This window comes from Notolepis coatsorum (genome assembly GCF_963971535.1).
Source record: "Notolepis coatsorum genome assembly, chromosome: 9".
NCBI classification, from domain to species: domain Eukaryota; kingdom Metazoa; phylum Chordata; class Actinopteri; order Aulopiformes; family Paralepididae; genus Notolepis; species Notolepis coatsorum.
Genome location: NC_140173.1, coordinates 39355912 through 39382864, shown reverse-complemented (window position 1 = coordinate 39382864; position 26953 = coordinate 39355912). Strand labels below are relative to the sequence as shown.

The 26953-nt window shown below is 40.2% G+C and overlaps 1 protein-coding gene across 1 annotated transcript in view; it reads right to left on the bottom strand.

Annotated features, from left to right (window-relative positions):
* cdh23 (cadherin-related 23) overlaps nt 1-26953 on the bottom strand; it is a gene marked incomplete at both ends in the record, with an annotated part of 775072 nt that overhangs the window by 204364 nt on the left and 543755 nt on the right. Inside the window, 3 exon segments of the mRNA XM_084321844.1 lie at nt 3263-3375; nt 3611-3727; nt 6331-6403. Coding sequence (XP_084177970.1) covers nt 3263-3375; nt 3611-3727; nt 6331-6403 — 303 coding nt within the window.

Sequence of the window (26953 nt, the reverse complement as noted above, 5' to 3'; positions counted from 1 at the left end):
ATGTATGTAACTTGTGTAACGTTAGCTGAGGTAGCAACAGTAATCAGTAGTAATGTATGTAACTTATGTAACGTTAGCTGAGGTAGCAACGGTAATCAGTGGTAATGTATGTAACTTATGTAACGTTAGCTGAGGTAGCAACAGTAATCAGTGGTAATGTATGTAACTTATGTAACGTTAGCTGAGGTAGCAACAGTAATCAGTAGTAATGTATGTAACTTATGTAATGTTAGCTGAGGCAGCAACACTAATCAGTAGTAATGTATGTAACTTATGTAACGTTAGCTGAGGTAGCAACAATAATCAGTAGTAATGTATGTAACTTATGTAACGTTAGCTGAGGTAGCAACAGTAATCAGTAGTAATGTATGTAACTTATGTAACGTTAGCTGAGGTAGCAACAGTAATCACTAGTAATGTATGTAACTTATGTAACGTTAGCTGAGGTAGCAACAGTAATCAGTGGTAATGTATGTAACTTATGTAACGTTAGCTGAGGTAGCAACAGTGATCAGTAGTAATGTATGTAACTTATGTAACGTTAGCTGAGGTAGCAACAGTAATCAGTTGTAATGTATGTAACGTTAGCTGAGGTAGCAACAGTAATCAGTAGTGATGTATGTAACTTATGCAACGTTAGCTGAGGTAGCAACAGTAATCAGTTGTAATGTATGTAACGTTAGCTGAGGTAGCAACGGTAATCAGTGGTAATGTATGTAACTTATGTAACGTTAGCAGAGATAGCAACAATAATCAGTAGTAATGTATGTAACTTATGTAACGTTAGCTGAGGTAGCAACAATAATCAGTAGTAATGTATCTAACTTATCTGACGTTAGCTGAGGTAGCAACAGTAATCAGTGGTTATGTATGTAACGTTAGCTGAGGTAGCAACAGTAATCAGTAGTGATGTATGTAACTTATGTAACGTTAGCTGAGGTAGCAACAGTAATCAGTAGTGATGTATGTAACTTATGTAGCTTTAGCTGAGGTAGCAACAGTAATCAGTGGTAATGTATGTAACGTATGTAATGTTAGCTGAGGTAGCAACAGTAATCAGTAGTAATGTATGTAACTTATGTAAAATTAGCTGAGGTAGCAACAGTAATCAGTAGTAATGTAACTTATGTAACATTAGCTGAGGTAGCAACAATAATCAGTAGTGATGTATGTAACTTATGTAGCTTTAGCTGAGGTAGCAACAGTAATCAGTAGTAATGTATGTAACTTATGTAACGTTAGCTGAGGTAGCAACAGTAATCAGTAGTAATGTATGTAACTTATGTAACATTAGCTGAGGTAGCAACAATAATCAGTAGTGATGTATGTAACTTATGTAGCTTTAGCTGAGGTAGCAACAGTAATCAGTAGTAATGTATGTAACTTATGTAACGTTAGCTGAGGTAGCAACAGTAATCAGTAGTAATGTATGTAACTTATGTAATGTTAGCTGAGGTAGCAACAATAATCAGTAGTAATGTATGTAACTTATGTAACGTTAGCTGAGGTAGCAACAATAATCAGTAGTAATGTATGTAACTTATCTGACGTTAGCTAAGGTAGCAACAGTAATCAGTGGTGATGTATGTAACGTTAGCTGAGGTAGCAACAGTAATCAGTAGTGATGTATGTAACTTATGTAACGTTAGCTGAGGTAGCAACAGTAATCAGTAGTAATGTATGTAACTTATGTAACGTTAGCTGAGGTAGCAACAGTAATCAGTAGTAATGTATGTAACTTATGTAACGTTAGCTGAGGTAGCAACAGTATTCAGTGGTAATGTATGTAACTTATGTAACGTTAGCTGAGGTAGCAACAGTAATCAGTAGTCATTTATGTAACTTATGTAAGTTAGCTGAGGTAGCAACAATAATCAGTAGTAATGTATGTAACTTATGTAACGTTAGCTGAGGTAGCAACAATAATCAGTAGTAATGTATGTAACTTATGTAACGTTAGCTGATGTAGCAACAGTAATCAGTAGTAATGTATGTAACTTATGTAACGTTAGCTGAGGTTGCAACAGTAATCAGTGGTAATGTATGTAACTTATGTAACGTTAGCTGAGGTAGCAACAGTAATCAGTAGTAATGTATGTAACTTATGTAACGTTAGCTGAGGTAGCAACAGTAATCAGTAGTAATGTATGTAACGTTAGCTGAGGTAGCAACAATAATCAGTAGTAATGTATGTAACTTATTTAAACGTTAGTTGAGGTAGCAACAGTAATCACTAGTAATGTATGTAACTTATGTAGCGTTAGCTGAGGTAGCAACAGTAATCAGTAGTAATGTATGTAACTTATGTAACGTTAACTGAGGTAGCAACAGTAATCAGTAGTAATGTATGTAACGTTAGCTGAGGTAGCAACAATAATCAGTAGTAATGTATGTAACTTATGTAACGTTAGTTGAGGTAGCAACAGTAATCACTAGTAATGTATGTAACTTATGTAACGTTAGCTGAGGTAGCAACAGTAATCAGTAGTAATGTATGTAATTTATGTAACGTTAGCTGAGGTAGCAACAGTAATCAGTAGTAATGTATGTAACTTATGTAACGTTAGCTGAGGTAGCAACAATAATCAGTAGTAATGTATGTAACTTATGTAACGTTAGCTGAGGTAGCAACAATAATCAGTAGTAATGTATGTAACTTATGTAACGTTAGCTGAGGTAGCAACAATAATCAGTAGTAATGTATGTAACGTATGTAACGTTAGCTGAGGTAGCAACAGTAATCACTAGTAATGTATGTAACTTATGTAACGTTAGCTGAGGTAGCAACAGTAATCAGTGGTAATGTATGTAACTTATGTAACGTTAGCTGAGGTAGCAACAGTAATCAGTAGTAATGTATGTAACTTATGTAACGTTAGCTGAGTTAGCAACAGTAATCAGTTGTAATGTATGTAACGTTAGCTGAGGTAGCAACAGTAATCAGTAGTGATGTATGTAACTTATGCAACGTTAGCTGAGGTAGCAACAGTAATCAGTTGTAATGTATGTAACGTTAGCTGAGGTGGCAACAATAATCAGTAGTAATGTATGTAACTTATGTAACGTTAGCTGAGGTAGCAACAGTAATCAGTGGTAATGTATGTAACTTATGTAACGTTAGCTGAGGTAGCAACAGTAATCAGTAATCAATGTGATCACAGCCTAATGTGGGCACACTGAGCAAGAGGGAGAGGAGCCCAGAGTTAGTTCAGCCAGACGTGGGGGCCGGTGTCTGAGGTGTGACAGTGGTCACATGGGTTACCGTGGCGATGCCAGTCTTCTGTAGAGGCCCCACCCCTCCGTCCACAGCCCTGACGATGAGGATGTACTCTGACTTCATCTCTCTGTCCAGCAGTGCTGTGGTGGTGATCTCACCTGAAACACACACCCCCCTGGTTACTGGAATGGATCGCTCCAACAGTCACTGACCAGTACACCCCCCTGGTTACTGGAATGGATGCAGACTCCCCCTTCTTGTCTGTTTCCTTCCTGCTTGTCTACCATGCAACAACAAACACACACACACACACACGCACGCACGCACGCACGCACGCACGCACGCACGCACGCACGCACGCACGCACACACACACACACACACAAAGCCGTACCTGAGCGTGTGTTCAGTCTAAACTGGGCGGAGCCCTCCAGGGAGTAGATGAGGGAGGCCTGGCCGAACTCTCTGGAGGCGTCCAGATCAGTAGCATTCACAAACAACACTGTCGCCCCTAGAGAGAGAGAGAGAGAGGGGTGTGGGGTCCACTTACAAAACAAGACTTTACCCAATGGGACAAACACCCCATCGACACCCAGCTTTTTTTTTTTTTTTTTTTATTATTCTTTAAACAAACATATAAACAAACATGACAACACACGATAAGATATACAAGCATTATTAACAGTGCACATCCAATTAAATCACCATTTAGTTAAATGTCTTATACAGGATATACCCCTAATAACTGCTATCTAATACCCTACACACATATGCTCTAGCTCGTACCCCCCCCTCCCGGACCCCCCATTGGATAATCCATCCATTATCCCTCGCTCCTAACCAGACACTACCATTATATGCTAGCTTTTATTCTCTCCACCACTTCTAACCACATTGTCATTTTGGATTCATTGAGACCCAAAATTCTTGCTGTAGATATTTCTTGATAAATCACATCGAGATATGTAATAATCCAGACCTTTTGGCAAATTTTTTCCGGTTGGAACCATCGTGATGCTATCAGCTTTTTAGCCACTGTGATACCCGATAAAACCAATCTCTTTAGCTGTGGATGTACTGCACACTCAAAAACATCATTCAGCAGTAATACAGAGGGGTGTACAGGTATATTCAGAGTTAAGAGATTTGCTAATTGCTGGGTCACCTCTTTCCAGAATATCTTAACTGGTGGGCAGTCCCAGTACATGTGCATAAATGTCCCCTCGTCCCCATTTGTACATAAGGAGCATTTGGAGTCTTGTTTAAGACCCATTCTGTTCAGTCTTATAGGAGTCAAGTATGTCCTGTGAATATAGTTAAGATTGATTTGTTGATGGTCCGGGTTCCTTGATGTAAATCGAACATTTGCCCAGGCTTCTTGCCAATCAAAATCTTTTTCCAGGTCTGGTATATCCCTCCTCCAGACTGAGTCTAGGTGGAGGGTTTCATACGAGGACGTTAGTAATTGATGATAAAAATCTGAAACAAAACCTCTCGATGTCTCTCTTTCATAGAACAATTTGTGGTATCTGTGGTGTTCAATTGGTATCTTTAATGGAACACTGTGAGCCTTCAAACATAACAATAACTGTGCGTAAAAAAAATATTTTAGTTCTGTAAGATTCTCCTACATGTCCAGAGGAAAACTACAAACAATGCATGCAGGGCAGAATTAGGCCGTTACCCACTAATACTAAAAGTACAAAAAAGAGCAATTAACTTTTGGACACACCTAAAACGAAGTGACCCCCTCTCGTACCATTATCAAGCCCTGCAGTGCCAAGAGCTGAGGAGCAGCAGGAACCCCCTTACCCAGCTGGTCCTGAGGCTGAGTCCACAAACCTGCTCTCTTAACACACCTCAGGAACAGAACACATCACCAATCAGAATAAATCAAATTACTACACAGCTAAAACAAAACTACATCACCTATTGGAAAACACAAACAAAAGCACAGAGCAAAATGCAGTGCTATCTGGCTCTAAATCGACAGTACACCATAGCAGACTATTTGAGCATGGTGACTGATCATCAACTAAAAAGAACCTTGACAAAATACAGACTGAGTGAGCACAGCCTCGCTGTTGAAAGGGGGAGGCACAGGAAAACCTGGCTTCCTGCAGAGCAAAGGCTGTGCTGTCATTGCATCCTCAGTGAGCCTGAAACTGAGTTGCACTTCCTCACCAAATGTGAAAAATATAAATATATTAGAGAAACGCATTTTAAATGTTTTTAATTATTAACAAAAGGTTTTCTTGTACTACCAGATACAGAAAAAACGACCAGTCCTACTAGGGGAGGACTCAACAAGCTGTGAGCTAGCAGCAGCCTATGTTGCTGCCTGCCATAAACTGAGGGACAGTGAGTGACAGTCACCTGACATGTTTACGCCGTAATATTTTATGTTTTATTTTATGATGATATTTTGTATGTACTTATATCTGTTTGTAATCCATGTTTATGTTTAATATTAATCATTTGCTTTGGCAACATGTAGAAGTACGTCATGCCAATAAAGCCATTTGAATTGAATTGAATTGAATTGAATTGAGAGAGAGAGAGAGAGAGAGAGAGAGAGAGAGAGAGAGAGAGAGAGAGAGAGAGAGAGAGAGAGAGAGAGAGAGAGAGAGAGAGAGAGATGACATATCTAATTTCCCCCAAGCGATTGGAAACTAATCTATAATAAAATTATCTGAATGAATACATGAGAATGTAGCATGAAGCAGCCTTGCTACTTTGCCCTGAACTGTTAATTTCCTGGCTCTCTGTAAACACTTAAATACACTCTAAAGACAGACAGCTGAGCCCGACGGACAGTAACACAGTGCTAGAGAGGAAACATAGTCATGATGGAATATGCTAATAGTAGAGATGGCAGACGGACAATACTGAGACTACTACTCTCTCTCTCTCTCTCTCTCTCTCTCTCTCTCTCTCTCTCTCTCTCTCTCTCTCTCTCTCTCTCTCTCTCTCTCTCTCTCTGTCTCTTTCTCTACTCCTTTCTCTCTTGGTCTCTTTTCTATCTCTCTCCCCCTCTCTCTACCTCTCTCTCTCTCTATCTCTCTCTCTCTCTCCTCACCTCACCGTACATCACTGCCACTCAGCAGGACTCACCTGCGAAGATGTTCTCAGGGATCTTGACGATGTAGGACGGCTTGCTGAACTTGGGCGGGTTGTCGTTCTCGTCCTGGAGAAGAGAGACACGGAACAGATCAACTCAATACACTATATTCACTATATATTAACATCCCCTCTCCCTGGGTTTTATTTTATTTATTTGTTTTTTTGTTTGTTTCTGTTTTGTTTCTTCATGCGTGGGTGCTATATGTTGTTTTGTGTCGTAGCGATGTAAGGGGGGGGGGGATCCTGGGTGGGGAGGGCGGTCAATCTGGGGTCCTGGGGGGGGGGGGGGGGGGGGGGTGATAGATTAACGGTGGTATTTTCAATGTTCTATTCATTTTCTTTTTTTTTATAAAGTTTGCAAAGTAAAAAATGCTAATTAACAGATTTATAAAACAAACAATAATAATTGGAGAATACTATTATGCAAAAATGAAAGAAATATATCCTCTGATTTTAACCCATCCTAGCTATTTACTTTGGAGAACTAGCGGCTGGAGAACTTGAGAACCGCTAGGACTTAATGACTAAACACTGCATGGACTCTGGAACAGTGTGCTACCACAACATGTGCCTGATATAGAACACGCACACTCCACACCGGGAGGCCAGCCGGTCATGTTTGAAGATAGCAGCATTGTAACCGAGTGGATTTGAACCATGCAGGGACTGTCGGATCCACAGGCGGTTGCACTGACCAGCGGAGCTACAAGGGTCAGACTTGTTACCGGGTGCTGGTTGACTGCGACCGACTCATCCGTAGTTTACAGTGTCATCGTTTTTAAAATAAATTCCAAATCTGACAGGAGCCATAAAGTGAGTGGTGTGAAATTGTACTCTACACGTTAAAGGTCAGGACATACGGCGTGGCTGGAGTTCAGGAGGGATGGGAGAGGCTGCTATAGCCGTCCACAGCGCAGGTTGCCAGGAGAGAGAGACATCCACACTGTGATACTAAACCTGGAGCTGTTTGATGGCATTAGAGAATCTACCATTAAACCAGAAGCAATATATTAGCCCAGGACTATAGATTAACCCAGGACTATAGATTAACCCAGGACTATAGATTAACCCAGGACTATAGATTAGCCCCAGCCTATAGATTAGCCCATGACTATAGATTAGCCCAGGACTATAGATTAGCCCAGGACTATAGATTAGCTCAGGACTATAGATTAACCCAGGACTATAGATTAGCCCAGGACTATAGATTAACCCAGAACTATAGATTAGCCCAGGACTATAGATTAACCCAGGACTATTACCACCCTTACCAACAGCATTGGCAACCTGCCCTCCCTGGTCAAGCCTTATGTCAAGAACCTAGGTGTCATTTTTGATCCACAATTTAAATTCGACAGACAAGTGAACTCAGTGGTAAAGGCATGTTTTTTTCCAACTACGCACCATTCCTGTGTGCTTGCCTGTGTGCCCTCCCGTAAAACGGAGTTGGGATTGTTGTCTATATGTATCTATGTATCTACCCTCTGTACAGCATTTTGGTTGACACGTGTCATGTTAAATGTGCTATATAAATAAATCTGATTGATTGATTGATATAGATTAGCCCAGGACTATAGATTAGCCCAGGACTATATATTAACCCAGGACTATAGATTAGCCCAGGACTATAAATTAACCCAGGACTATAGATTAGCCCAGGACTATAGATTAACCCAGAACTATAGATTAACCCAGAACTATTACCACCCTTACCAACAGCCTTGGCAACCTGCCCTCCCTGGTCAAGCCTTATGTCAAGAACCTAGGTGTCATTTTTGATCCACAATTTAAATTCGACAGACAAGTGAACTCAGTGGTAAAGGCATGTTTTTTCCAACTACGCACCATTGCCAAACTCAAAGCCATTTTCTCCCCTGCAGACCTTCATAGAGTCATCCACGCCTTCATTTCATCTAGATTAGACTACTGCAACTCCCTCTATATAAGCATTAACCAGTCTTCCCTGTCCCGCCTACAACTAGTACAAAACGCCGCTGCCAGACTGTTGACCGGAACCAGCAAGAGAGACCACATCACGCCTGTCCTTGCCTCCCTTCACTGACTTCCAGTACGCTATAGGATAGATTTTAAGGTTCTCCTATTTGTTTTTAAAGCCCTTAATGGTCACCCCCCCTCCTACATCTCAAACCTTCTATCCCCCTATTCCAACACCAGGTCCCTCAGGTCAGCGGATCAGAGGCTCCTGGCAGTCCGGAGGTCTAACCTCAAGATCAGGGGGGGCCGTGCCTTTGCTGTCGCAGCCCCTGAACTGTGGAACAGCATCCCCACCTCCAATAGGCTTGCCCCCTCGACAGATGCCTTCAAATCTAGGCTCAAAACCCACTTCTACCTACTAGCCTTTCCCGTTCACTGACTCATGCCCTGTTTTCCTGTGTGCTTGCCTGTGTGCCCTCCCGTAAAACGGAGTTGGGATTGTTGTCTATATGTATCTATGTATCTACCCTCTGTACAGCATTTTGGTTGACACGTGTCATGTTAAATGTGCTATATAAATAAATCTGATTGATTGATTGATATAGATTAGCCCAGGACTATAGATTAGCCCAGGACTATATATTAACCCAGGACTATAGATTAACCCAGGACTATAGATTAACCCAGGACTATAGATTAGCGCAGGACCATAGATTAACCCAGGACCATAGATTTACCCAGGACTATAGATTGACCCAGGACTATAGATTAACCCAGGACCATAGATTAGCCCAGGACTATAGATTGACCCAGGACTATAGATTAGCCCAGGACTATAGATTACCCCAGGACCATAGATTGACCCAGGACTATAGATTAACCCAGGACTATAGATTAACCCAGGACTATAGATTAACCCAGGACCATAGATTAACCCAGGACTATAGATTAGCCCAGGACTATAGATTAACCCAGGACCATAGATCAGGGGTGGCCAACCAGTCAGAGACTAAGAGCCACAAAAATTACTGTGGTACCACAAAGAGCCACACCATATACCAGCGTTTCTCAACGTTTTTTTCAGTCACGGCACCCTTCATGTCCCAGATAGCAAAAGGTGTTAATTCAATGTTGATTTATGGTCACAATGCTTGATTTTTGGTTAAGGTCGACGATTGATGTTGAATCACCCATTAACCGCTAAAGCAATTGACTAATGTCGAAAACATATCATTGAATCAATATTGTTTTGTGGTTGCATTTTAATGATTGAAATGCCAATATCTAATAAATGTTGAATCAACGTATGGCTGCTGCTCAACGTATGCTGTCGTCATTGTCTCATCACCCAGACTGCACTGCACTTGTGCCCCACCTCCCAGAATGCACCTGTGCGGCAGCTTCCTGGCAGCTAGCTACCTCATGTCTCCATTGTCTCTCTGCATGGTGAGTACTGCATAGCAATAATGTCGATTATGTTGTATGTTGTATGTATGCTTTCGATTGCAAATGCCAGTGGAGTAGTGCCGTGTTCGTTTTTACATGGTAGAGAATATTATATTAACCGTTATGCATGCCTGCTAGCTGAAGCTAATTTAGCTAGTAGCGTTAGCAGTTAGCTATAATGTTTCTTGATTTTGGTGTTTAGTGATATCCACCTGTTGCATATAAGAATATAAGAGGCCAGGTATCAACGTTAGCTCCCGGAACGATAGCCAGTTAGTTAGCACCAGCCAGGTATCAACGTTAGTTCCCGGAACGATAGCCAGTCAGCCAGCACCAGCCAGGTATCAACGTTAGCTCCCGGCTAACTGGCTATCGTGGCAACATTGAATTAACGTTTTTAAAATCAAACGTTTTCAAGTATTATTATCACTACTATGTCACAAATACATGTAGAATGTAAAACGTTAGGTTGGCAATAGTTTAGCAATAGGTTAAAAGTGAGTTTATATCATTTTAAGTTTTTTTTTCAACTCGCGTTTTTGACCCGGAAGCGGAAATGAAAATGTTGAACGATCAGAATTGGAATCTTTTTGCGGCCATTTTCAAGAGGACCTCGCTAGCTATCTGCCAGTGTTGAAATTTCACCAAACTACACTTCCTGTGGTCCGCTATGGTCGTTCAAAGTTCGGCGTTCTGAATGAAACATATCAATAATTGTTATGATTCGCGATAATAAGCTACAAAAGGTAACGTTTTTGACAAATATTGAAACGCAGTCAGTTTCTCCACACTATTGTAATCATGTAGGAATAATTAGATCTGAAATTAGTTACAAAATGATTACACTGTGGGAGAAATAAAAAAGTACAGTCGATTACATTAAATATCAGTATATGTTATTATGCACGCTTGGTGATACTATATCCAAATTGAACTCGGCCATTTGAAAGATACTATATGTATATATATATAAATGTGCGAATTGGCTATAATAAGGTAATGTATAAGCATATATTCTATATTCTATAATAATATTTCAAATTGCATTGGTCCGGATGGGAGAATTCAGTACTGTATATACAAAACCTTCAATTTGATCATATTCCCTTTATTAATGTCCTTAGATCTTTTGTACACATGATCTCAAGAGGGTACTGAATGAGCTCAGTGGCAGTTTTTTAAGTTTGGTCATTATTATCATGGTTTTATTCACTGTCAAAGATGAAAAGAAAAATCATAATTAATATTTTCCTTTGTTTCATCAGAATTTAAGCAAGCCTAGTAATAGACACAATATTTCTGACACTGAGAATACATTCATTGAGGTCCATAGATGTTCCTAGATACCAAGAATATGCAAATAGCCCTTGTAGAAGTGGAGCAATATTCCATTTACCTAGGTATACATTTTTACTGATTTTCACCTGGGGTGGAACAGGTTAAACTGTTAAATGGTCATTTTAAAACTAATATAAGAAATTAATGTATAGTGGTATATTTATGAGGGGAAAGCATATTTGCAACAACTTTTAACATTTATACAGGTAGGTTATTGATAACTAATTATGTTATGAGTGTCATATTACAGTGACATTCATACAGTATCCTTTGATTTCACATAATTTAATTATTATTTCACAATAAAATGCTGTAATCAAAATCCTCTGTAATATCACATCAGATTTTGTAATCTCACAATAACATAGCAATATTTCACATGAAATAATAGTAATCAAAATCGAAAGACCATTTGCATATTATTGGTATCTAGGGACATCTATGGACCTCAGGGAATGTATTCACATTGTCAGAAATATTGTGTCTATTGCTTATTTTTATAACGTGATTTTTTTCTGTGGCTTATCTAAATACTAATTTGATGCTATGACTATGTTTATATCGCTATATGCTTCATCTCCCCTTTAAGCTTAGGCACTCTTTCGAAGTTGGTTAAGGTTAGAGTTTGTCTTAGAGCATGGCGATAGAACGCCAGGTAGTTTGCAGGCTGTTTGGCGTGCCACTGGTCCTGCTAATGTTGAATGAATGAATGAAAACTTTATTTAACAGATTGCAGAAGGGGTACAATACAGTATGGCTCAATACACACAATTGTTAAGGGGATGCAGACCAGAGAAAGATGTTTTTGTCTCGTTTACATCAGGGTCCCCCATTTTCAATTCATAGTGACATTTATGACATACACATGATGACATTTATGTCTCCCCCCTTTTTTCTTTCTTTTTCCAGAATCACGTACCAGTTTCAAGAAGCCGCACGTTGCAGCAATTGAAGCAAAGACCTGTTCTAGCCAAGTAAATACCACAATTTATGTACCATTACATTGACTATATAGTTAGAAGTTTGGTTATATGCATGGTATTTTCTAATGAACAATATAACAATAATATAATAATGGACTCTCTTGATATTGATCAAAATGTAGAATTATGCAAGCGTTTCACCCTGCACATTATCAGGACCCTCCCCCCTTTTTTCTTTCTTTTTCCAGAATCACGTACCAGTTTCAAGAAGCCGCGCGTTGCAGCAATTGAAGCAAAGACCTGTTCTAGCCAAGTAAATAGCACAATTTATGTACCATTACATTGACTATATAGTTAGACGTTTGGTTATATGCATGGTATTTTCTAATGAACAATATAACAATAATATAATAATGGACTCTCTTGATATTGATCAAAATGTAGAATTATGCAAGTGTTTCACCCTGCACATTGCAATCCAGCACATTAATCAGGACCCTCCCCCCTTTTTTCTTTCTTTTTCCAGAATCACGTACCAGTTTCAAGAAGCCGCACGTTGCAGCAATTGAAGCAAAGACCTGTTCTAGCCAAGTAAATACCACAATTTATGTACCATTACATTGACTACAGCACCTCATCACTATGTCATCTTATTCTCGGGCTAAAAGACGTAGAGTCAACAAATTACTGAGAGAGATAGAGCAGGCTATCCTCACTGATTATAAGTTAATTGTTGCTGCTAATTCAAGGACAAACCATCACTCTTTAGAGAACTACAACACCCCATCTGGTGTTTCACAGCGTAGACAGATGGCCGGCGATGACGGGCAGCTTATGAAAGGCAAGTCTATTGGACATGGTGTAATTCCTCGTGTGATTTGCTGCTTATTTTTATTTCTCACTTAATGATTTTAACTCTTCTTCTGAAGACCTTACCATCCAGAAGAATAATTCAATGCTGGCTGAATTACTTGTCGTGGTGAAGGATCTATCGAGAGATGTGCAGTTCATCAAGACCGAGTTGGCTGAGGGCAACATATCTGGTGGGACCAGGGGACACGGCGTGGCCACCACAACCACTATGCTCCCCTTCCAGCTGCCAATCGCCAGTGAACAAGACTTCAATGAGGCAGAATCATTACTGATGGAGCAATCAGTCCGTCAAAAGATGGTAATTTATTGAACTGCATTCATTTATCAAATGTAGATCGTTTCAGTGTGGTCTTGTTCAGGGGAAAAATGTGTTTAGCACTTTCTAGTTCAAAACGTGTTAGAGCTTGTATATCTGCTATTTATGAAACGTTTTGAAATTGTTCAAATATACCGTTTACATATGGACAGGAGGGTTAATGTGGTTAAACCTAATGACTGGCATGGGCTGGAATATCAGTGCATGCATAAAGTGTGTGTATAAACAAGTTGGTTGCTCTGTGTTCATAAAATAAACGTTATGCTGTTTCTAACGCAGGGCCTTCATTTTCTTCTCTCTGATTTAGATTTCTCGCCTGGCTTTGATAGGAGGCACCAATTCAGAGAACCTGATCAGACTGATGTTGAAAACTGCTATGGGTTCAACTGGGCTGGAAAGAAAGACAAGCGTTGTTCAGAAAGCAAGAAGCCATTCAAGCACACCACACTACAAGCCTGCATGTTTGGTGAGCTTCCTCCCCTGCAAACTACTTCATAGGTTAAGTTTAGGTAGTGAGGTGGTGATGCTGGTGATGCTGGTGATTCAGAATATAATTATGCTGTTGCAAAAACTTAAAAAAAAAGTGTTATGTTGGAATAAAGTGATGAAAGTGCAACCTATAAGAAATGGACAACGTAATTGAGCTTTAGAGGTGCATGGATACACATTTTATTGCCTAGATGGTGTCAGGCTAGGCGATTGCTTAATTTTCTTTCCTGTCCAGTCTAACTGGATGCTGACTGTAGCTTGTTACTGTAGACCTACAGAGTGAGTAATTGAGTGATTAAAAAAAATCGCACTCGTGTGAAGTGAGGGCCGGGTGCTCTTATCATCGTACATCATCTCACCCACCTCTCTTCCTCCCTTTTTTATTTTTGTGTCTATCAGCTGCTGCTCGACAGTTTGACCCCAAGCTGACCGACCAGGACTACAGCGAAACTGTCAAGAAGTGGCTTCGTTATGCGCCAGACCGGGAGGGAGGCATCTCAAGGAACCAAAGTGACCCAAACTTAAGTCAAGCGAACCAGAGTCAAACTTAGGGTACCCCAGCACAGCACAGCACACCACACACTGTTTCCCTGGTTCATACAGTACAAGGAATTACCCTGGCATCTACTTGAATGACTTATGCTGCTTCAGCCTGTTCTTGGAACCGAAGTGACCCAAACTTAATTGTCAAGCGAACCAGAGTCAAACTTAGGGTACCACAGCACAGCTACCCCAGCACAGCACAGCACACACTGTTTCCCTGGTTCATACAGTACAAGGAATTACCCTGATGGACACTGTTCTTCCATGGACGGCATCTACTTGAATATGCTGCTTCAGCCTGTTCTTGGAACCGAAGTGACCCAAACTTAATTGTCAAGCGAACCAGAGTCAAACTTGGGGTACCCCAGCACACTGTTTCCCTGGTTCATACAGTACAAGGAATTACCCTGGACACTGTTCTTCCATGGACGGCATCTACTTGAATGACTTATGCTTCAGCCTGTTCTTGCAGTGTTTATTTTTTTTATTTTTTATTTTAACCTTTATTTACCCAGGGTAGGTTCGCTGAGCACAGATGCTCTTTTTCAGCTACGCCCTGCTTCACATTCACAGAGTTCCATTCACACCTGGGAGCTGCCCAGGCCTAACAAAATTAATAGTTGGTTTCAGGTTGCCGACCGACCCTGCCGATTTAGGTGCGACCCAATATATTTTATGAGTTTTTAGAAAAAATTATAAAAAAAAAAAAAAAAACGTTTTTTTTTTTTTTTTTTTTTTAATAAAGTTTCATAGAAATCTTAGTCAAACATTTAGTATTATGGATATTAAACATGCTGGCAGAGTACATGCATCCATGTTGTTGTGAACATTTTAATTAAATAAAGAAATTCCCTATCCATAGTCGCCGTGGGAAAGAATAAAATAAAAAAATTAAATAAAATAAATTCCCTACCTACCCATGGCCAAACTGACAACCAACCTGAAACCAAATATTAATTTTGTTAGGCCCCAGTACAACCATAGTCTGACACTGTTGGCCACTGAGCAACTCCACTGGAGCAGTTGGGGGTTTAGTGCCTTGCTCAAGGGCACTTCAGCGGTTGGTGTTAAGGGTATGGGAGAGAGTTATATGGGAGAGAGTTATAGAAACATTAGGGGTGTAACGGTACACAAAATCCACGGTTCGGTACGTACCTCGGTTTTGAAGACACGGTTCGGGGGGGGGGGGGGGGGGGGGTAATCCAAAAAAATCGCTTTTCATTTATCTATTTATTTAACTGTATTAAACAATATAAAACGAATTGGCCATAATTGACTGAGCAAACTAATGCTTACTGCTGTAACCTACTAATAACACTTAAGTAAATCTGAAGATTATTATATAGCAGATGCCTTGGAGGATAAGTCGTGGACAACTGTAGATCATCTAAGCTCCACTGTGTTTAAATTCAAATCCTATGCCATTGTTTATATTTAACCCTTGTGTCTGAAAACTAAAGTATTATACTCTTATTAGGGGACTAAATTGAAAAACTCCATAAAAAGATTATGTTGAAATAATTTCCCACTTTCTTTTCCATAAATATTTTATTCAACTTCAGCCCTGATCATAACCATTTTTTATATTATTTTTGTAATGAAATACTCCCACTTTTCTGAAAAGAGTTGTTAAATATGACAAAAAAAAGAATATGTGGTGGTTATGATCGGGCTGAAGTGGAATAAACAATTTATGAAGAGTAAAAAAAAAAATACAAGATAATTAAAAGATTATGCCACATATTATGTTGGCTCATCACTGCAAAGTTATCAAACAAATACGAATCTGATCAGACACAAGGGTTAAGTTGTTGTTCCCTTTCTAATTTCCTCAAACATCTAGTCTAGTTAATGTGATCAATATTATTTGACAATTGATGCTTTTTGTTGGACATTTCAGTCAGTAGTGAGCTCATACTTTGAGCTCATAAATTTATAGTTAAAATGATTGCAATCTTGTCTTCGTTGTGCATGAATGCGTGTGCTCACCACACACAATATGTGTGTCACTATTCTGGCAGTGGCTATATTGTTAATGAAAGCCTGTTATAAGGTCTGTTATTTGTTTTTTGTAAAGTTTTAGTCACTGGAAGTTCTGATACCCTAGAAAAAAATAAATTTTCATTTTAAAAGCCATGTTGTCATTTTTGTTCACACATTTTTGGAAATATGGTCATATAAGAATTTTATTATTATTTATTTAACAATAGTGTGTTTAACAGCAGGAAAAAAACATGTAATGTTATGATGTATACATATCAGCAGCAATATTTTAATGTAAAATGTACATTAATCAGTATTGATTTCTTAACTTTACAAGTTACAAGTAGATGTACAAGTTACAAATGTACAAGTAGAGTACCATTTAGATTATGGTTGAATAAACATTGATGTCTAACATTGATTCAATATAAAATCAACTAAAATGTGCATGTAGATTACCATTTAGATTATGGTTGAATAAACATTGATGTCTAACATTGATTCAATATAAAATCAACTAAAATGTGCATGTATATTACCATTTAGATGATGGTTGAATCAACATTGATATAGTATCAGCTATGGTTGACACCTAACGTTGATTCAACGTTAGGGTCATAGACAACGATCTATATAATTTAGATGTCAGGCTTCAACATAGATTCAATATTTCTGCTGAACCCTATTTCAACGTTGATTCACTCATTTTTTGCTATCTGGACGTGTTTATAGGTCTCACCCTCTGGCCTCTGAAGTTGCTAATGTCTTTTTTATTTGGGCCTCACAGGGTTAAAAGTACCCTGTGAGACCCACGGTTGCAAAATTACAAAATCACTTTTAGCCATTTAAAAAAATAATGTTTTTTTTTTAAATGTTAAAGGGGAACTATTTTACTATTTCTTTCTCTATTTGGGCACTTTTACACAATTCCTGTGAGTCTATGGAACACCTGGGTTTTTTTCAAAAAAAACCGCATTGTTATGTATTTCGAATCAAGTACTAAAAACCGCATTTTTCTACCTCAAGATCTTAAGCCGTTTTGAGGCTGGGCTCCAACTAGGGATGTCCCGATCGCCTTTTTTTGCTCCCGATCCGATTCCGATCATGTGATTTTAAATATCTACCTATTCCGATCGTTCCCGATCCGATCTTTCACATTAGTAATCAATTTTGACGCATTTTTGTCAGAAACTGGTGGAGCAAGACAAGTCCCTCTGTTGGCTATAGTCCCTGGAGGGGCGCGAGCGCGGCGGCTCTTGTTATTACATTCACCCTGAGAAATGTGCTTCATGAGAAATATTAAAAGTTTCAATATATGTTTGCACATTAGTATACATTCAGTGTTCGACTTACGGTCTGAAACGCTGACGATAATCCTTAGTCACAGCAAATAAATGACGTTATCCAGGTGAAAAGTTAGTATGAAAAGTCCGCCTCCAGGCTCCAGTCTGCTGCTTCATGAGTTGTTCCTCCACACGGAATGTCGTCCTTGCAAACATTGCAATTGCTGGACTGGCTTGACTTTCTATTTTAAAATGCTTAGTTCCAACTTCCAAACCTCTAGCTGCTTTTAGTCACAGCAAATAATTGACGTTATCCAGGTGAAAAGTTAGTCTGAAAAGTCCGCCTCCAGGCTCCAGCCTGCTGAGTTTTTCCTCCACACGGAATGTCGTCCTTGCAAACATTGCAATTGCTGTTGGACTGGCTTCACTTTCTATTTTAAAATGCTTAGTTCCAACTTCCAAACCTCTAGCTGCTCAAGTGAGTGGATAACAGTGTTTCGGGAGCGACGTGTTGTACTGTTGTTGTGATGTGAGCGTGTAGCCAGAACGCGTGTAGCTTTATGCCAAGCAAGCAGTGCAAAAATTTACCGTAGTGGCATGCAGTAATGCGCCTTTCATTTTCCGCCGCCCAGCGCCCAGGTCGCGCGGAAATAGGCTGTCTATTGCCATTCTCTTTGACAAACTCTAACCTTAACCAGCTCCTTAACAACGCCTAAACTTAACCGTTCTAACCTTAACCAACTCCGAAACAATGCCTAACCTTAACCTTAACCTTAACCATGCCTAACCTTAACCATAGAAATTATATTGCCATTCTCTTTGACAAACTCTAACCTTAACCAGCTCCTTAACAGCGCCTAAACTTAACCGTTCTAACCTTAACCAACTCCGAAACAATGCCTAACCTTAACCTTAACCTTAACCATGCCTAACCTTAACCGGCGAAAGAATACACGTTAAAAAAAAATCACGTTAAAAAATATTTTCGATGGGATTCGAACTCGCCAGCAAACAAGCCATAGGATCCACAGCCATGTGTCCTTGCCAATTGAGCTATTGCTAGATACTGAATAAGGGGCGGTGACTTATATATATTGAGCTCCGCTCGTGTCGAACCAATGCGCATGCGCGGGCACCTCGCGCGAGCACGCCGGCGCATGCACGCACCTGAGCGAGCACGCCGCCGCCGGTGCACGCACGGTAGCATTTGTCTGAAAAGAAGGGCGCTTTACCGCACTAGCGTGCGGTGACGAATGCGGAAGCATTTTTGCACTGCTTGCTTGGCATTAACGTACAGGCAGCCAGAACACCGGTCTAAATTAAAGGGAAAGTGTTTGTTGCAACGGTGTAAATTAAAGGGAATGTGTTTGTTGTGGACAATTATTCTGCTCTGTGTGACAATAAATACATTAATGATATATTATATGTAATTTAAAACCAAGACTAAGGCCTCCGTATGAGTTTAAGACGCGAACATGGTCATGTTTGTTGAAAAAAAAAAAAAATCTTTTATTGACTGCCGATTTTTATTTAATTTCCTTTCCAGATCCCGATCCTCTGAAAATCACGTGATCGGATCGGGACATCCCTAGCTCCAACCACTGTGTGGCCTGGTGCCAACTGCCACATCAACTGCCACATTATTATGCAGCTGAGAAATCTCTGACATCACAGATATGCACATTTTCAAATGACTCAGTTCAGTGAGGGTGAATATTGTGAGAGGAGAATTGGAAGAATTCGCCAATATGAGAATTAGAGCACATGTATAGTCAATTGGTCCTGTTGTTCAGCCTCACAATGCTATTTGATAGTAAATGTGTTTATATGTCCCACCCTCTGGCCTCTGAAGTTGCTAATTTCTTTTTAATTTGGGCCTCACAGGGTTAACCTCTTAAGCCCGAGATATACAGTAAAAGTGTATATTTTCAGCATTACGTTTGTTTACCAATTATTTTAACTGTTATTAGTGAAATATAAGATTATAGAAATCTCAGGGCATTGAGTCGGAAACCGGCGCATATTGACAGGAGGAAGTGGCACAGCCAAAAGTGAGTGTAGTCTTTTGAAGGAAGAGACTCGGGGCTTTCAAATTTCGAAAAACTACCCTACCCAGCTCACACCAGCCCCTGTCAATCATCTGACTTCTGGATTTACTTTTTAATTTCTCTTATTTTTTGGGATTATCTCCCACAAACCTGAACGTTATTGCCATAAAACAGAACGCAGTTAGTTTCTCTACCTTTCTGTGAACGTCTTGCAAAAAACGGTGTTGCAATATGATGAAAAATGGTGGAGAAATTTACATTATAAAAAAGATGGCAGAATTCAGTACTGTATCTACAAAACCTTCTGTTTAATCATCTTCCCTTTATTCATTTGCTTAGATTTTTCAGGTCTGGTCAATTTTAGCATGGTGTTATTTACAGTCAAAGATACATTTTTTTTTAAATAGAATTGATATTCTCCTTTGGTTCGTTACAATTTACTCAAGCCTAGTAACAGACACACTATTTCTGACACTGATCCATATATGTCCCTAGATTCAGATACCAAGAACATGCAAATGGACCATTTAAAAAAAAAATTAAATGTTTATATACGTCCTTATGGAATGAGTGACATAAACAAAAAATAATAATAATAATAATAAAGAAAAAATATATTTTTTAAAATAAAAAAAAAAAAAATGTATGGATGGAAGAGCCGCACATTGACGGGCAAAGAGCCGCATGCGGCTCGCGAGCCGCGGGTTGGCCACCCCTGCCATAGATTAACCCAGGACCATAGATTATCCCAGGACTATAGATTAACCCAGGACTATAGATTAGCCCAGGACTATAGATTAACCCAGGACCATAGTTCTACACAGGTCACATGTAACAGGCTAGACTCTACAGCACCAGATCCACTGGATACACGAGGCAGAATGGAAAGTCAGTTCATTGATTTCTAACTCAAGCTGCGGTGAAGGAAGAGTGAAGCCTCATAAAACGTTACACGGTAACCCAGAAGGGAGGGGAGCCAGGGGCCACAGCCAGGGGGCCACAGCCTGATACAACAGCCACAACAGCCCTGTCACCAGGCAGACTCTCCATCCACATCTTCATCAGGTATATACAGACTGTATATATATACATGGTATAACAGCATTATTGTACATGCAGAGTTATATGGGTTATATGCAGGTGTATAATTATGTATATAGTTCAAGGGTTATATGCAGATCTATTCAGACAGATATGGATAGAAGATTCTGTATCTTGGGAAGTTGGGTGTCAATTTTGTCACATTCAACTCTAAACATCTAATTCAGTTGTACACAGGTTGTACACAACCTGCCCATTCTTAACTGATTAGTCAGATAATCCATTCTTAGGGTCTTAGTCAACTAATGTGTTGTTAGTCAATTACAAATATTTGCTCAATGAAATGATAAGGTAGCAGTCCCTATAAAACAAGGTATTTTCCATTCACATCATTGAGCTGTAATAAACACAACACAAGGATTCAATGTCAAAGATGATCACCAGTGGCCACATTCAAACTCATTCGCTGTCAATAACTAAACTAAATTAATGTAGAGTTTTTGGAGAGTGTGTGAGATTATGTTCTTAATGATCATGGATTGGATAACGAGAAGAACAGTTGGACAAGGCGAGAATGGAATCAGATGGAAGTTGACATCAAAACGCGACAATCTGGATTTTGCAGATGATGTAGCATTACTCTCCTCTACCAAACACCAAATCCAGGAAAAAACGACAAGAATGGAGAGAGACAAAAACCATGAGAATGAATGCAAGAAACCATGACAAAATCAACATCAACGACCAAGAGATTGATCGTTGATGAATGCACCTCTCCAAAGCAAGAGGTGCATTCATCAAACTCAAAAAGATCTGGTACTCCAACAGCATCTCAAGAAGAACAAAGCTGAGATTGTACAAAACACTGGTTGTGCCAGTCCTACTGTATGGATGTGAAACGTGGAAGATGAACAAGGGAGACAACAAATCAGTCGACGTGTTCCATAACAGATGCCTCAGAAGAATCCTCAGAATCCAGTGGCAAGACCGCATCAGCACCCTAGAGCTACTAGAAAGAGCCGACATGAAGCCGCTGAGCAAGGAAGTGAAGTGGTGAAGATGGAAGATGATAGGACACATACTGAGGCAACACCACAACAACGACTGCAACATAGCAATGACTTGGGCACCAGAAGGGAAAAGAAGAAAATGAAGACCAAAGACTACCTGGAGACGCACAGTAGAGAAAGAAAGAAAAGAGGCAGGGTGGAGCTCATGGCCTGAAGCAAGAACAACGGCAGCTGACCAGGAGAAGTGGAAACGCTCTGTGAAGGCCTTATGTGCCACTAGGCACGAAGTGGATAGGTAACAGGTGAGATTATGTGCAACATAAATCGGCGTTGTATTTTTGGTGAAGTGACCCTTTAACACTTTGGGTGCCAGCCATTAGACAAAGCCATCTGTTGCGACACCACCATTAGATATATAGGGATCCGTTACCTTGTTTGTAGAGCTATAACTATATTCTATATTATAGCTATGGATACAATACTATGGCCCATTTGACATCACCTATCTATCATTCAATATGTGAAAAATAATGCATTTTTCCAGCCATACGTTCCCGTGTTATACCGTGGTGAATATAAGTATGGTTTTAGAGCGGTCTAGGGTAATTCATGAAATACTGAGTTAAAGCCCTATACGTCCATTCCACTATAGACGTTGCCATTTCTTGCCTGTACACACTATTATTCTGAAATCAGATCTATGTCATAGGTATTATGTCCCATCATGAATGCATGAAAGAGGGGGGAGGGTCCTTTCTGATTATTTGATTGTCAGTAACGGCATTCGCATTGAACACTAAAAACGCTTATCAGCCCGATCGGTGTAAAAGCATTGCAGGATCAAGCAAAAATTTACGTCAGATCATTCTTACCTGTGATCGGGAGTATTCCAAAAATAGTATTCCAATTGTTTGATCGCCATCTGGTACATCCAATGCCCATTTGGCCCACGGCATAATCCACCACAACATATGGATCGGGGTTATTTGACGTGCTTCGATGGAACTGGCAGAGCGGCTGCCCTCGCCCGACAAGGAAACATGAAACCGGAGACGTTTGGCCATCCCACAGAGAAAGATACAAGGTTGCAAAGGGTGCCCGATACCGCCGTCTAGCGTGATGCGGCCGGTATTGCACCTTGGGGACCTCAGACTCATTCCATATGATAACAACAGGCTCCCTGGGTGGATAATGAATACAAATATCAGAAAAAAAGGAATAACGATCCAGAAACAACTTAAGTAGTATTTGGCACTGAACGACTTAGGCCCAGAAACGACTTTAATCGTTTTTGGCACCCAAAGTGTTAAGAGTCATATGCACAAATCATTTACACTTACATTTAGTAATTTAGCTGAACGCTTTTATCCAAAGCCACTTACAAATTGTGTACAAGTCAGCAGGAAGGGTACAAGTCTGGCAGCTAAGTGGTATTGTTTGTCAAACAGTGTTGAACTTGAGTGTTACCCTCGAGTGCATAGTAGTATAGACATATTAGTATGGTAGGTAGTAGTATAGGCATAGTAGCATGATAGGTATTAGCATAATGATAATAACGTAATACATAGTAGTAGTATAGACATATTAGCATGATAGGTAGTACTATAAGGATAGTAACGTAGTACATAGTAGATAGTGATAAAGTACATAATAGTAAAAGACACTAAGAAGGGTCTTTTTATTTCAGATATTGATTGAAGCGGTGGATTTTTAGTCGACGGCAGGAAGTTGGGCGGGTTTCAGCTGTCCCGCCCGTTCAAAACTGAGCTGTACAGTATTACAAAAAACAACACATTCTATTTTAGGGTGGATCTTCCCTTTCAAAGTGCACTATATCATCCGAGATGATTTTCTCCTCATCCAACAGTTCCATTCTCTCCCGACGGCAACATCTCTCAGCACGGCTCCTGTGTGGCTACCTTTACCTACACCGTGCTGCCACTCAAACAGACAGAGAGGCTACCTTTAAAGTACACCGTGCTGCCACTCAAACAGACAGAGAGGCTACCTTTAAAGTACACCGTGCTGCCACTCAAACAGACAGAGAGGCTACCTTTAAAGTACACCGTGCTGCCACTCAAACAGACAGAGAGGCTACCTTTAAAGTACACCGTGCTGCCACTCAAACAGAGAGGCTACCTTTAAAGTACACGTGCTGCCACTCAAACAGAGAGGCTACCTTTAAAGTACACCGTGCTGCCACTCAAACAGAGAGGCTACCTTTAAAGTACACCGTGCTGCCACTCAAACAGAGAGGCTACCTTTAAAGTACACCGTGCTGCCACTCAAACAGACAGAGAGGCTACCTTTAAAGTACACCGTGCTGTCACTCAAACAGAGAGAGAGGCTACCTTTAAAGTACACCGTGCTGCCACTCAAACAGAGAGACTACCTTTAAAGTACACCGTGCTGCCACTCAAACAGACAGAGAGGCTACCTTTAAAGTACACCGTGCTGCCACTCAAACAGAGAGACAGGCTACCTTTAAAGTACACCGTGCTGCCACTCAAACAGACAGAGAGGCTACCTTTAAAGTACACCGTGCTGCCACTCAAACAGAGAGAGAGGCTACCTTTAAAGTACACCGTGCTGCCACTCAAACAGACAGAGAGGCTACCTTTAAAGTACACCGTGCTGCCACTCAAACAGACAGAGAGGCTACCTTTAAAGTACACCATGCTGCCACTCACACAGACAGAGAGGCTACCTTTAAAGTACACCATGCTGCCACTCAAACAGAGAAGCTACCTTTAAAGTACACCGTGCTGCCACTCAAACAGACAGAGAGGCTACCTTTAAAGTACACCGTGCTGCCACTCAAACAGAGAGGCTACCTTTAAAGTACACCGTGCTGCCACTCAAATAGAGAGGCTACCTTTAAAGTACACCGTGCTGCCACTCAAACAGAGAGACAGGCTACCTTTAAAGTACACCGTGCTGCCACTCAAACAGACAGAGAGGCTACCTTTAAAGTACACCGTGCTGCCACTCAAACAGAGAGGCTACCTTTAAAGTACACCGTGATGCCACTCAAACAGACAGAGAGGCTACCTTTAAAGTACACCGTGCTGCCACTCAAACAGAGAAGCTACCTTTAAAGTACACCGTGCTGCCACTCAAACAGACAGAGAGGCTACCTTTAAAGTACACCGTGCTGCCACTCAAACAGACAGAGAGGCTACCTTTAAAGTACACCGTGCTGCCACTCAAACAGACAGAGAGGCTACCTTTAAAGTACACCGTGCTGCCACTCAAACAGACAGAGAGGCTACCTTTAAAGTACACCATGCTGCCACTCAAACAGAGAGGCTACCTTTAAAGTACACCGTGCTGCCACTCAAACAGAGAGGCTACCTTTAAAGTACACCGTGCTGCCACTCAAACAGAGAGGCTACCTTTAAAGTACACCGTGCTGCCACTCAAACAGAGAGGCTACCTTTAAAGTACACCGTGCTGCCACTCAAACAGAGAGAGAGGCTACCTTTAAAGTACACCGTGCTGCCACTCAAACAAAGAGACTACCATTAAAGTACACCGTGCTGCCACTCAAACATAGAGAGAGGCTACCTTTAAAGTACACCGTGCTGCCACTCAAACAGAGAGACTACCATTAAAGTACACCGTGCTATTATGTATTTACAGTACCGAACACTGTAATCAATAAGCGTGATCGATATTTGGAATGGCGATCATGAATTGGAATAATCTTTTTGGATAACATCTGGTAAGGAATTTATTTTACCAGTCTTAGGATAATCAGAGCTATTTTCACAGAGATATAAGCGTTTGCCCTATGCGTGTGTGTGTGTGTGTGTGGCTGTGATCGCTGATGAGGAAATGAGAGAATAGATTTTTCAGCCCGCCTCTATAGCGTGCATAAGTACACATATACTATCGATAATATAGCGTTTATTTGAAAACTATTCATAAATAGGCCGAAAAATGACAACGTGTTTGTGTATTCCAGAATATTCCAGTAAATGCCTTTTATCACGGAATCTATATATTTTCCTTGAAAACAAGGTATTTTCAAAATGCTATAAAACGGAAATGAACCGTTTTAACCGATTAAAAAACAATCCGTTTCGACAATGTTGACTGCAAACAAGTCATTGATAAGCGACAGGCAGATTAGACACATAGCCAAAATTTAAGACAGAGATTATGCGTTCACAACGCTATCATTGAAGTGGGTGGTGGCATTTAACCATGCTTTACCATGTTAATGGCCGGTAATCAAAGTGTTAAAGTACACCGTGCTGCCTCTCAAACAGACAGAGAGGTGTACTTGAGTAATTGTACTTCGTTACAATACTTAAGTACTGTTTTTGGGGATTTGTACTTTATTTGAGTATTATTAGGTTTGTATACTTGTACTATTACTCAATTACATTTCAGAGAAAAAAAACATACTTTTTACTCCTTACATTTAAAATGCAGACCTACAAAGTACAAAGTACAAATCTCGCAGGTCCAACTATTTTAATTAGTATATTATTTGTTTCTCTGGCCCGAACTAACGTTAACGTTATTAATCCTGTGGCCGCGCTTTATTTAAAAACAGCCAATCAAATCCCCATCGATGGAAAATGAACCCGCCAATACCCATGCTGATTGGTCCTTGTGCAAGACTAGAGAGCGGGGATCTTTGATTAAACACCCGCTATCAGAAGAATAGACAGTCAGAAAAAAGGTGTTTACTTTTTTTTTTTTACTTACTTTTTTCTTTAGTACTTAAGTAGCTACATTTAAAAGTAGAAACTTTTTGACTTTTACTCAAGTGTGTTTTCAGGAGGATACTCTGACTTTTACTTGAGTACGATTTTGAGAGGGTACCCATACTTTCACCTAAGTATAATTTCTGGGTACTTTACACCCCTGCGTTAGGGATGTTCGATATTGGCTTTTTTACCGATATCCGATATTGTCCAACTCTTAATTTCCGATACCGATATCAACCGATACCGATATGCATACTTTTCACAATAAATAAAATAAGAATTTGTTCTTACTTGCTTGCCAGGTTAAATAAATGTAAACAAAAAAAATTATTATAAACATATTTCTTTTAAACCGATACCGATAATTTCAGATATTACATTTTAATGCCAATATCGGCCGATAATATCGGTAGACCGATAATATCGGACATCCCTACCCTGCGTACACCGTGTTGCCACTCAAACAGCCAGAGAGGTGATCGGGAGGCCGCGGCGTGACAGAACCAATACATTATTACCACTTATTACATGGCGTTTTCACATTCGCCGAAATGCTTGCTTGTGATTGGTCAACAGCCCCCCGACAGCGGTCATTATTTTTCAATAATGACCGCTGTTTTTTCAATAATGGCCGCAGTGCGCAGCTGTTGACAATCAAGCCCACA